At 45.9% G+C, this 12584-nt stretch overlaps 1 protein-coding gene across 11 annotated transcripts in view; it reads right to left on the reverse strand.

Annotated features, from left to right (window-relative positions):
• Positions 1–12584, reverse strand: part of ABCC8 (ATP binding cassette subfamily C member 8) — an 85463-nt gene that overhangs the window by 56129 nt on the left and 16750 nt on the right. For all 11 annotated transcript variants that reach the window (XM_030828860.1, XM_030828849.1, XM_030828852.1 and 8 more), the window contains exons 6-8: positions 12271–12459; positions 4900–5064; positions 436–591 (exon numbers count right to left, since the gene is read on the reverse strand). In XM_030828860.1, the coding sequence (XP_030684720.1) occupies positions 436–591; positions 4900–5064; positions 12271–12459 (510 nt within the window). The remainder of the gene's footprint in view (positions 1–435; positions 592–4899; positions 5065–12270; positions 12460–12584) is intronic.

The raw sequence follows: 12584 nt of genomic DNA on the forward strand, positions 1-12584 counted from the left end.
CATTCCACATACAATTTTTTCTTTTCTTTCTTCTTCTTTTTTTTTTTTCTGCCTAGACGGGATCTCACTGTGTTGCCCAGGCCAGTCTTGAACTCCTGTGCTCATGTGATCTTCCTGCCTCAGCCTCCCAAAGTGCTGGGATTACAGGTGTGAGCCACTGCACCTGGCTTGATTTTTCTATAGTTTATAAAGTTGGCTCCATTTTTAAAGTCTTAATGATACTGCCTTCTCTGGTCATTAAGAGAGATGGTCAGTGCTTGCAGAATATGGGACAGGAGGGACCCAGAGGTACAGCCTGTGGTATAGCCAAGTGTGTGAAAGGTACAGGCAAGCATGGAGTGGAAGATGGTGTGCTCCTAGTCACTGGCCATGGACCAGCAGATTCTGGTTGTGTGTCCTGCTGCCCCCCTCCCTTCCCCTCAGCCCGTCTAGTACCTGTACTGGCATAGCCCAGAGGTTTGGGCACAAGAAGAAAAACCACATGAGCTGATTGGTGTCGATGGCAACCAGATTACAGATCTGCCCAGCAGTCATTTCTCCCATGGACAGGTTGGAGGTGGACAGGTGCATAATTTTATTGTAAATCTTGGTCTAGAAATGAGAGCAGAGTGTTTCACATTCATCATCATTCTCATCATCATCACCACACCAGATGCCACCTGTTACAGTGTGCCAGGGGCTTCTCAGACAGTCCCCATGGTGCCCTAGAGCAGCTCTGTAAGGTGGTACTGTATCACCGTTCCAAGTTACAAGTCTACTCCAGCATAGCAAGCTACTTCTCCAGCAAGTAAGGCCTTTTCCTGTAGACAGGACTTAATTGGTTCTTTATTTTTATTTAATTTAATTCATTTACTTATTTATTTAGAGACAGAGTCTCGCTCTGCTGCCCAGGCTGGTGTGCAGTGGCATGATCTCAGCTCACTGCAGCCTCCACCTTCTGGGTTCAAGCAATTCTCATGCCTTAGCCTCTGGAGTAGCTGGAATTATAGGCATGTGCCTAACATGCCCAGCTAATTTTTATATTTTTAGTAGAGATGGGGTTTTGCCATGTTGGCCAGGCTGGTCTCGAACTCCTGACCTCAGGAGATCCACCCACCTCGGCCTCCCAAATGCTGAGATTACAGGCATGAGCCACCGCACCTGGTCTGTTCTTTATTTTTTAAAGCAGATCTTCACGTCCAGTTGTATTCTTGATTTTACCAGAGGCCAGTGGAGAACACAGATCAGAGCCATAAAAATGATGAAGTGGGGCAGGCCATCTGTTTTAGAGTGGCCTTCTCCAGCCTAGGGAGGGCATCTGCTCTGAGACCAAGTCCTGTCATAATTGAGCCTTGAAACAAAACAAGTGTTCGACTTTGGAAGGTCTGATGTGTTACACGACCGCGTGAGTCAGTCAGCCCCAGCACCATCCCCAGAGTGCAGCCACTCCAAGGACCCTCGCAGGGCAGATGGAGAGCAGCCGTGGTAATAGCCTCCCCGAGATCTGAACCTAAACGCTTAATGTGCAGAGTGATCATGACTCCCAGAAAGACTGCAATTTTTGGATGTATGCTCTTAAACAAGGAAAAATGCATCTGGGTCTTAAATGTCCTCAGGATGCCTGCTCTTGGATAAAATTCTATTATTCATTCCGTTGTAAGGTGGGCTCCTCGCCCTTAATTCCTCTTTTGTGTAAACCCAGGCTTTTTTGTGGGTCAGGTTTTCTTAAGGCAGGAACCTATTCTATGTCGTTCTGTGAGCTAATATACACCATGGGCAAGGTTTAAAATAATGAACCTATTCTGTCTTTCTGTGAGTTTATATATACCATGGGTAAGGTTTAAAATAATGGCAATGACATTTTTAAACAAATCTATATACCTCCTAGATTTGAGACTTTAAAAGATAATCACCTAGTTTCAGTGAAGTAGGGACACCAAGTGATCTGTGAAATAAAGCTTTATTAAGTGAAGACCGGTATACACAGAAATGCACAACTGACTGATAACTAGTAATTATTTATAATTCAGGAATTGTGCTTAACAACTTTTTATGCACAAAGTGTGGTTATTCTCTAACCCGTGAAGACACAGGCTCTCATCTGTAAGCGTACATTTTCTGGAAATCTCCAAAAGAAACAAAGAAAGGTTTTTTTCTCCCTAACTCGTTTCTTTTTCTTTCTTTCTTTCTTTTTTTTTGTTTTTATTTTTTGAGACAGAGTCTTGCTCTGTTATCCAGGCTGGAGTGCAGTGGCACCATCTTGGCTCACTGCAAGCTCCTCCTCCTGGGTTCACGCCATTCTCCTGCCTCAGCCTCCTGAGTAGCTGGGACTACAGGCACCCGCCACCACACCTGGCTAATTTTTTTTTTTTTTTTGTATTTTTAGTAGAGACGGGGTTTCACCGTGTTAGCCAGGATGGTCTCAATCTCCTGACCTCGTGATCCACCTGCCTTGGCCTCCCAAAGTGCTGGGATTACAGGCATGAGCCACTTTTTTTTTTTTTTTTTGAGATGAAGTCTCACTCTGTCACCCAAGCTGGAGTACAGTGGCACAATCTCGGCTCACTGCAAGCTCCACCTGCCGGGTTCAAGCGATTCTCCTGCCTCAGCCTCCTGAGTAGCTGGGACTACAGGTGAACGCCAACATGCCTGGCTAATTTTTGTATTTTTAGTAGAGATGGGTTTCACTATGTTGGTCAGGCTGGTCTCAAACTCCTGACATTGTGATCCACCTGCCTTGGCCTCCCAAAGTGCTGGGATTACAGTCATGAGCCATTGCGCTCCGCCTCCCTAATTTGTTTCTATAATTAATGCCAGTATTTCCTTTTTGTGGCATAGTAATGAATCTCTCTTATTAACATGAAAAATTCAAACAATTTGATAAAAACAATTATATGCTAACACATTAAAAAACCATTTTGGGCTCTTTTAGCGTAATTGGAAAATGTAATTTATGACATACACACAGTAAGTATATTTAATTACAAAACTGTCCAACCACAAAAGTGGCTGTTTTTTGTGGTGGTGCAAGTCTGCCTGTCACTGGAGGGGTCTGAGGAGAGGCTGGGATTTCTAGAGAGGTTTTCTGAACTGAGCAACAGCTTGGTTCCTCCCAGCTCTGGGCCCCCATGAGTCTTAGAAGGTCTTAGATTTTCCTGGGCTCTTCCCACTAATGTCACATATTGACATCCCTGAGGAAATACTCTGCTTTCCCAGTGAGAAGCCACTGGGGATGGGCAGGGTTGCCATATATAGCTGCACAGGTTGTGCACTGCACAACTTGGGAGGGCACCATTCACACAGACTATTTCAAGATAGCCAGAGTTTGGACTCTGACATTGTCCCCAGCCCAAGCTATATCCTTGTCCTCTCGGTCCCTTTTCTGCAGAGCTTCTTATCCTGGCTCCCACATGATCAATGTTAATGATTCTGAGGAACATTTCCGAAGAACGAGGTAGCTTCAGGATTTTACCACAACTTCATGGACATCACTAGGCATAACCGCATCTAGTTATTCCCAATGCCCAGTCTCCTCTTTGCACAGAGAATTTCTAGCAGTGCATATATAGCTGTCAAGAATAAAGACCAAGCTCTTTCTAGACTCTCTAGATATGGCCATTTGGCCAATTTCTCACCAATGGGATGCGAGAGGGTATGTGCAAATTAGGTATTACGATTTTAAAAGGAAAATGCGTTCCCCCCTCTTGCCCCTTCTTCTGGCTAGTTTAAATGTAAATATAGTGGCAGTTTCAATAGCCACCATGGCTATTGAGACAAAAGTCACAAAAGAAGGCTGGCAGAGCAACGTGACAGAAGAAGCCAGGTCTCTGATCATTGAGTAGCTCCTGTGTCAGCCCTGACTCTATCTGAAGAATAAACAAACTTCTATCCCATTTAAACTACTCTCAAACAGGATGTCTCTCTAGTCTGATAGCTGAACCAAAATCCTAGTGAAGACCCTGGGACTTGGACAACTCTCATCATCACCTTCTTCAAAGGGGCCCTCAATACTCCCTGGCTTTGAACATCTGTCCAAGAAACTCTAAGAAGGAAATCACAGAAGGCAGGACCAAGAGCCTAGACTTAAGTGACCCAACAGACCAAATAGGTCACTCTCATTAGTGAGCAAGACTTAAGAGTTCAAATAGAACTTAGAGCAGTGGTCCTCAACCTTTTTGGCACCAGTGACTGGTTTCACGGAAGACAATTTTTCCATGGACCTGGGGGAGAGGGATGGTTTCAGGATTAAACTATTCCACTTCAGATCATCAGACATTAGATTCTCATAAGGAACACACAACCTAGACCCTTGCCTGCACAGTTCACAATGGGGTTTGCACTCCTATGAGAGTCTAACGTAGCCGCTGATCTGACAGGAGGCAGAGCTCAGGTAGTAATGCTTGCTCCCACTGCTTACCTCCTGATGTGTGGCTCAGCTCCTAACAGGCCATGGACTAATACCCCATCTTAGAGGGGACCCTGTCTTAGAGGCTATCTAGACTTTGTATGTCAAGCACATTCTTTTTTTCACACCCAAAGAAGACTGTCTGGTAGCAGAACTCTGGAACAGCCATGCAGAGAGGATTCCAAGGTTGCATTTACCCTTGGTCAGAAAGAGTGCTATGATCAATTGGTGATGTCTACCACTTTCAAGCCAAGGGCTGAGCAGTTGGCTTTTCAGACCTAGTCCAAGGCAGAACCAGAGCCAGAGCTACTCTGTCTCCCAAGTTCAGCCCAAGACATTTTCCACTATCCCACACTGCCTTGTCAATGGTTACTGTTTTAAAACATTGTTAATGGGCAACAAAAAATAAATTCAGCAGAATTACTCTTGAGTATCCATGAGGATGAATAACACTCATGGACATTATTCCTAATAATGGTTCTTATGGCAAAGTGAAAAAATAATCATCCAAGTACCTGTATTGCTCCTCTCAAGTTAATTCCAGTTTCAATGGCCACATAGTAGGATGCTTGCAGAAATGTCCTTTGCAGTAGGAGGGCAAGGAACAGAAGCACGGCTAAGACGTAGGCATTGGCAAGGAACTCTTGGGATGAGACAAAGTAAACCCCGAGAAATTGTGTCTGTTGGAAAGAGAAGTTCAGAGGTGACTTTCATTGCCAGCAAAGTGACCACCGTAGAACACATCACTGTGCCATAATGGGCCACGGCCATGATTATTACAAGACCCTCTGGGCTTGCAAAGACTTGTGCAATTGTTTATGAGTGAAAAATCAGACTGATAAATCCAACTAAACGTTCTTCTAACTACAGGGAAGGTTGCTTACACCCTGTTCATCTTTCCACTTGGGGGAACAGAATGGGGCCCAATTACAACTGCAGGCCCATAAATATGACTCTTAGCATTGTGGCCACAGACCCAGGGCAGAGCATTCCGAATGGGGCAAGAATAAACACAGCAGCTAAAACCTGAGCTGGTACAACAAGTCTCACGGTGCATGTTCTCTGCTACAGAAATGGAATCAGCAACTCCCTTGTTCCAAACTCACCAACAGCCTGTAATGTAGCAATTACTGAGCAGAAAAGGCCAGTGGAAAACATGGCACCGTAGAGCTCTCGGGAGAGAATCAGAGCTCATCACTTACAAGAGACTGAAAAGATTTCAGACCCAAGCCCGCCAGCCTCATGGGCTCCCAGGGCCTCCTGTTAAATTTAAGGTTCTCTTGTGTACTTCCAGCAAGATCTCAGATGGCAACCAGTGAAGAAAAACAAACATTTTAACTTTGTTGCTAAAGATACCAGGGAACAACAGTGTGTCTATTTCCAAATTAAGCATCAATAACTCCCAGGAAAACTTTGATCTTGATAAATCCATTGCTCCCCAGCAGAGCCACATCAATATTTCCACGAAGACAGATCTCTGCTCTTTCTCAGACACTGCCCTGGACTGTGCATGCTGTTTGGCAGGGTGTGGGAGCTGCTGCAGGGTAAAGAGGGATGGGAACAAAGTCATGAGAAGGAGTTTGAGGGCACATCCACAACCAGAATCAGGCAGAGAGGGCCCAGGCTCTCACTGGAGGCCTTTCCCTAGAGTCAGGAATTCCTGGATCTTGGATCAGAGCTTCCTGATGGTGGCCTCTCAGTTTAACAGAGGTTCTCTAAGCCAGCCCTCACTGCTGCCTGGAGTTGTCTGGTCCTGCTCACCACTGTCTCTCCCATGCTGTGTGCGACAGGGGTCTGTATCTGTTGGGGGCAGCAGGAAGCAGCCACAGGGAGACCACTGGGGGATGCGTGCAAGACTCTAAGAGGAAGGCCCTACCGAGGCTCTCTGTCCCATCTGCCAGTGTACCAGAGGGAGAGGCAGAGGGAGGAGGTCGAAGGTAGAAGGGCAGAGGTGGGCTGGAAGCAGAAAAATGAGCCTTAAAATTAGGCTGCAGGGAGAGACCTGAACTTCCAGGGGAGGAAGGGGCAGGAGACAATATTTATCAGGTGCAAAACTCTATCCTCACAATACCCTAATGAGGAGGGTACCATTATTAGCCCCATTTCATACAGGAAAAAAGGAGTTTCAGTAGGGTTAGTGGCTGGCCCAAGGTCACATGCTGGTAAGGGGACAACATGTGAACATGAACCTGAGTGATGTCAAAAACACTACCCCAGACCCACTGTCTAGGCCTCGTCCAGGCCTTTGACCTTAAGCGTCCTAGTGTCAGTTACAGGCTTGTGACTTGTGGGGGATGGAGACATGCCCCCCCTGGCTGGTACTGGGTCAGAAATATAGGCATGTGGGTTTAGGAAGACCCGGTCCTGTTTAACATGCCCTGGGATTCTTCTGTCCCACTGTCCTCTGCAGAGACGCAGCTCTGGAGACTGGAGTCCACTATTTTAAAGCAACAACACATCATGAGAATTTATCCCAAAGAAAATAATTTCACATAAGGTAATGGCTGTATGAACACAGACATTTATTTTGGGGCCAGAGCAGGAGGAGAATGCAAAAACCCATATAAATGTCCAACCACAGGGAATGGTTAGGTAATTAAAGTACTCATGGGAACACTATGCATCCAAGACCACTGATTCTCATGGAAGCTCTGGAGAAACATGGACTGCCACACACATGCTGTGTTACAATGAGCAGAAAACACACAGGCTGGAGAATGAGGGCTGGAAAAGCCAACTGATCATGTTTGTTCGTTAGACTATGGGTGTTACTTAAATATACATGTCACTATTTGTGCATGTTTAATAAAACAACAAATTCTGGTTTTGCAGATCTAAAGGCAAAACTTTGACTTTCTCTCTCCCCTGCAACAAGCATACCCTAGGGGCAGAAATCTACTTTTGTGGATTGAGAATTTTGTGACCTGTTAAAATAAAAATCTCACTGCAGCTATAAGTCATTGGGTCATTATTAGATCTCTCTTCAAGGAGTTGGTTTAAAAGGGATAGAACCTGGAATAGCTAAGTTTCAGTTAAGAAGTGGGTACCTGGCTAGGCGTGGTGGGTCATGCCTGTAATTCCAGCACTTTGGGAGGCTGAAGTAGGCAGATCACCTGAGGTTGGGAGTTTGAGACCAGCCTGGCCAACATGCTGAAACCCTGTTTCTACTAAAAATACAAAAAAATAGCCGGGCATGGTGATGCATGCCTGTAATCCCAGTTACTTGGGAGGCTGGGCCAGAATTGCTTGAACCCAGGAGGCAGAGGTTGCAGTGAGCTAAGACTGCACCAATGCACTCCAGCCTGGGAGACAGAGTGAGACTCCATCCAAAAAAAAAAAAAAGAAGTGGGTACTAGACTAGCCAAGAGGCCTGCTGTGCTGCCCAAGGAAGGCAGGCCCTGGTGGAGTCTACTGAGGTGGAGTCTACTGAGAAGAGGTTCTAGGAAACGGGGAGTGGATATGATAGCACTGGCCAGCACCCTGCAGGTACCATGGCAAGAGAGAAAAGAACAAGGACCTACAACCTGACACTTGGTGGAAGAAAATGCTTTGGAAAATCATAGGCCTTAGTCTTGCATTTTCACAAGCTCTCAGGGAAGGATTGTGTTTGTTTCCGGGGATTTCCCCAGTAGTGCTGAATACCCATTTTTTAAAAGTAATCAAGCCAATGATCTTCAGGCCCCCATGTACTTTCTACAGAAGTTATTACACATTTTGCAGTTGAGGCTTGCAGAATGTGACTGCTGAGGAGGATAAAGAGAGTTAGCTGCAGAGGTAGGACTAGAACCCAGCACTCCTGACTCTATAGTTTGGAGCCCCATTGTCTCTGCCAGGCTGGAGGTGTGATTGGAAAGGTCCCCTTCACATGTTGTCTGGTGCTTAAAGGAGAGGGCATCACTTGGGCTCTTGCTTCCTATTTTGGCAGGTGCCAAAAGGTGAGTTGTCCATAGGTCCCAGCCCCGGGAGGCCCTGGGTAAAAAATAAAACTATCTTTGGCCACCCAGAGACCAACACACCTACCCATTCATCCAAGACTGTTTGACATGGTGGTTAAGAGCCTGGACTTAGAGGTCCTGACTCATCATATATTAGCCACTGTATCCTTAGGTAAGTTCCTCAACCTCTCTTAGCTTCAGTTTCCTCGTCTGTAAGATGAGGCTATGAAGGGACTTCAGAGAGTTGTTATGAGAAGTCAATGTAACAGTGCATGTGAAAAAACAGTAAGTGTAAGCACTCAATATATAGTAATTGCTGCATTATTCCTTCTTTGCAGAACCGTTTCCCATGCATCTCCTGGGTGTCAGGCAGGGGGCTGAGTGCTGGGCACACAGAGGTCAGGCAATAGGGGACAGAGGATCAAGTCAGGGAAAGAAACAGGGCGCTTTGATAGGATGTTATGTGAGCACAGATAAGGGGCCTCTAATTCAACCGGGTGAAAGCTCCCTGGAGCAGGTGACATTTGAGCAGTGTCTTGATGGCCAAGAAGGAGCTAGTGAATTGAAGGCAGGTACTCCAGGCCAGACCGGCTGCATGGACTTGGTTATGAAGAGGCCAGCGCATGCACCAAAACCACGAAGTCACAGAAACACCAATGCATATACACTCATTAAGTCACTCATAATGATAGCTACAAATATGGCCATCCAAATGGGGGCATAGACACACACACATGCACACACACACGCAGAAAAAGACACACCAAAAGACATAGGGACAAACAGAACACACATATAGAACCATAAGCAGTTCTTAGGGGAACTCATTCAGAAACACATACACCCTCCCAAACCTACACATTTTCCTACTGAGACTTAGAGGCTGTTTGAAGCTTTAGCCCTTCGATCAAACCCAGACTGTTCCTTCTTCCTTTGGCTCAACTGATAGCCCAGGGCAGTGCTGGCAGGTTTCAGATACCAGCAGCTCACTATGAATCCAATTCTCTTGTCCTTCAGCCAGATCAGTGGCATCCATGGCAGGTGACAGATTAGGAGTAGGGGTTGGGCTGGAGAGGAGGCTGGAAAGAGCTATAGATCATAGGCAGGGCCCAACCTGAGTCCCAGCTTTCCCTGGGGAGTGGCAGCGGGGTGACAGGAGCATCAAAGATCTGGCAAGTTACAGACACTTTCAGTAACTAAAGAGGACATCAGAAATGTTCGTCCTTGGGGATACCAAGGATGATATGTTTCTTGCCAACTCTGAGTATCTTAGGAAGGAAGAGTGATGATGAACAAACCATAGGTGCCTCGCTGTGCCAACTGCTGCAGGATGGATTCAGGCTGGGCAGAAAAAAGGGCTTCCTCTCCCAGACTGTGAAACACTGCAACATGTAGCTAGGGAGCTTCCTTCTTTGTCATTCATAAAGACCAGAATAGCACTCGGTTCTCTCTGGATTAGAATGGCTTGGGGGCTGGGAGATGAACCAAATGATCTCAGTAAATGATCCCTTTCCCCCATTTTCTGAGCTCAGAAGCCCACATGAGAATTAAGCCACATCCCAGGCAACCACATGATGTAGAGTTCTTTGTTGTGGACACTGGAGACTATATTTACTTTCAACTCTTGTTTCTGTGTCGGAAATTTTCTGATTGTGTTTGGGCTGCAGGGAACAAATATTAAATCTGATAAGGCCCACTGCCACTGAGGCAGGGCCATCTGTCTCAGGGATTTGTGTGCTAAGTAACTGGGACAAGAGCATTCCAATGAGACGGTAATAAACCCCAGGGTTTGTGTATAAACAAAGAGAAAAAAATGGCAATGATAACGTTCAGATGAACTAAAATTCTAAGTGCTCTCGCCATCTCTTTGGCACGTCCTGCCTCAGAGCTTTCTCCTTAGCAGAATCCCACAAGGGTTTTGGGAAACACAGGAAGAAGAGAGTGGTGTGGACACTCTGATAAGGGCTCTGGCCTGTGTCATTTCCCCCTAATATTAACAACTGGCTCCATGCTGCTTCAGGATTGCCAATGGGGGGTATTCTGGGGTAGCCTATGGTCAGGCTAGAGCTGAAGGTGACACTCCTGTAGACAAGAGAAGCAGCCGCTTCCCCTCTCTTTTATGGGCCAGGTAAAGTAGAGAGGCTCAAAAAGCCAGATATGGCTTCAAAAGCCATCAAAGTTTAAATAAGCAAAAGTGGTCCTTGCATTCTTGGTTGAGCAAGAAATCTTCCCATGGCAGCCTGGCAAATTCCTACTCATCTGTCAAGACCCCTTTCAAACATCCCCTCCTCTATGAAGCTGTTCATGACCACTGGCTAAGTTAATCACTATCTTTTCCCACAATTCCCTGAATATACCTCCTAAGAGTCATATGTAACACATAGCATAAAAGTATTTTATTTTGATTTCTCTCCTCACCATTGGATTTCATAATCCGTGGAGCCAGAGGTGATGGCTTGATAATAATAGTCAATTTAGCTTCCTGGTTGTAAATGCCCGGACTGCAGAGTGAGAGTCTTGTATTCAAATTCTGCCTCTGTTACTAACTAGCTGAGAGACCCTGGGGAAAATTACTTAAACTTTCTGAGCCTCAACTTTCTCATCTGTAAAGTGGGGATAAGAATACCTATCATCTCATAAACTGTACAGTATTTGAGGTATACCACAGGAAAGATGTTGCAAAATATACTCACACCAAAGGATAGTTTTAGGGATTAAATAACACATGGATAACTCATGCACACAGCCAGACATGTATTATGTGGTCAATAAGTGGCTGTTAATACTGTTAATCATCCTCGTCATGACTATTGCTTTCATATTCCCACAGCCCAACCCAGGCCTGGCACACAGCAGTGTTCAATAAAAGTTTGCTGCATAAATCAGACTCGACGTATCTCATATCTGTGGCCAAAACTGTTCAGCTGACTAATTATATCTCCAGAAAAATGAACATAAACCTCCTGAGGATTAACTGCTAGCTGCGATTTTGGAGCTCATGAGATGAGCAAATGTTACGCAAAGGGTGTCATAAATTATTAAAAACCCTAATTCCCCATTCTCTGCATTATTTTCAGACTGTCTGTGGTTAAAATGTTATAATGACATCCTCACTTGGAAACTAAAACTCTGAAACTTATTAGGGGTGAAAAGGTTTTCATTTTGTGGCCATTTAAACCTAAACGGCTGCAAGGAAACAGACAACAGAGCACAGTCTGCCCAGCCCCAGAAGTGGATGCTACTGCCCCACGCAGGGAAAATAACCCCGGGGAAAGGTTTTCTAGCTCCAACAAATTTCAGTTTGTAGAATCGTTACAACTGCAAAGGTCATTGGATATAACCTAGTCTAATAAGTTTCCAGTGTTTTTTAAGCCATGGAAACTTTTCTTAAAAAAGAAATTTTAATGGAAAAGTCCAACATATTAATAAAACTACAGGCAGCTTTGAATGAAATTTGGAGTGGAGAGAGACAAAGCTCCACTCATGAGTGTTTCCCGCTTCTCTCTCCTCTGACAGCAGCTCTCAAGATGCCCCTGCAGAAAGCTCAAATGCCAGCATTTACAGGACTGAAGAAGACAGATCTTGAAAACTTTTAAATAGTTTACTAAGATGACATGAACTGAAGGCCAACAAATCCAAGTCACAGAAGCTCTAGACACTGGACAAACAAAAGCACTTCCTGCAGTTTTCAGACTGACCTAACTACCGGTAGAGGTATTATGGTAGTGATGGTGAGGAGAGTAGGACACTGTTGGGGCATAGGCTCACCCCCTGGCATTTCTGTTGACCAGATGCAGAGTATTCTGTGGTGGGGATACTGCTATGGGCTTTGTGCATGTGTGAGGAGGCACTTCAGTGTGGCCATGGCTCACACACATTGGCTGGCTGCACTCTCAGAAACAACTGAAAACCATCTAGAGGGTGCCTTACCCTACCCCTGGGGCTGCCTACCTTGGGCTGGAAGACGCCGTTCTCCTTCCCAAGGTGGTCCACGATCCCGAAGATGCACAGTGGCCCGGCGAAGCCCAGCAGGTCGGCCAAGATGCGGAAAGTGCTGCTGAGGATCAGGCGCCTCCCGAAGGCATGGCTGAGTGCCTGCCAGATGGCCCGGGCACCTTGAGTGCCCTGCACGTCCTTCCGCTGCCCAGAGAGACCATGGCCAGGTCAGAGTGGCTGAAGGCTCATTCACGGCTGGGCCTAGCCTCCCAGGATGCCCTTAGCACCTGTTGCCTGGGGAAACCCAGTGGTCACATCCTCTGCAAATA

The sequence above is a fragment of the Nomascus leucogenys genome, chromosome 15 (genome assembly GCF_006542625.1).
Source record: "Nomascus leucogenys isolate Asia chromosome 15, Asia_NLE_v1, whole genome shotgun sequence".
Classification (NCBI taxonomy): Eukaryota; Metazoa; Chordata; class Mammalia; order Primates; family Hylobatidae; genus Nomascus; species Nomascus leucogenys.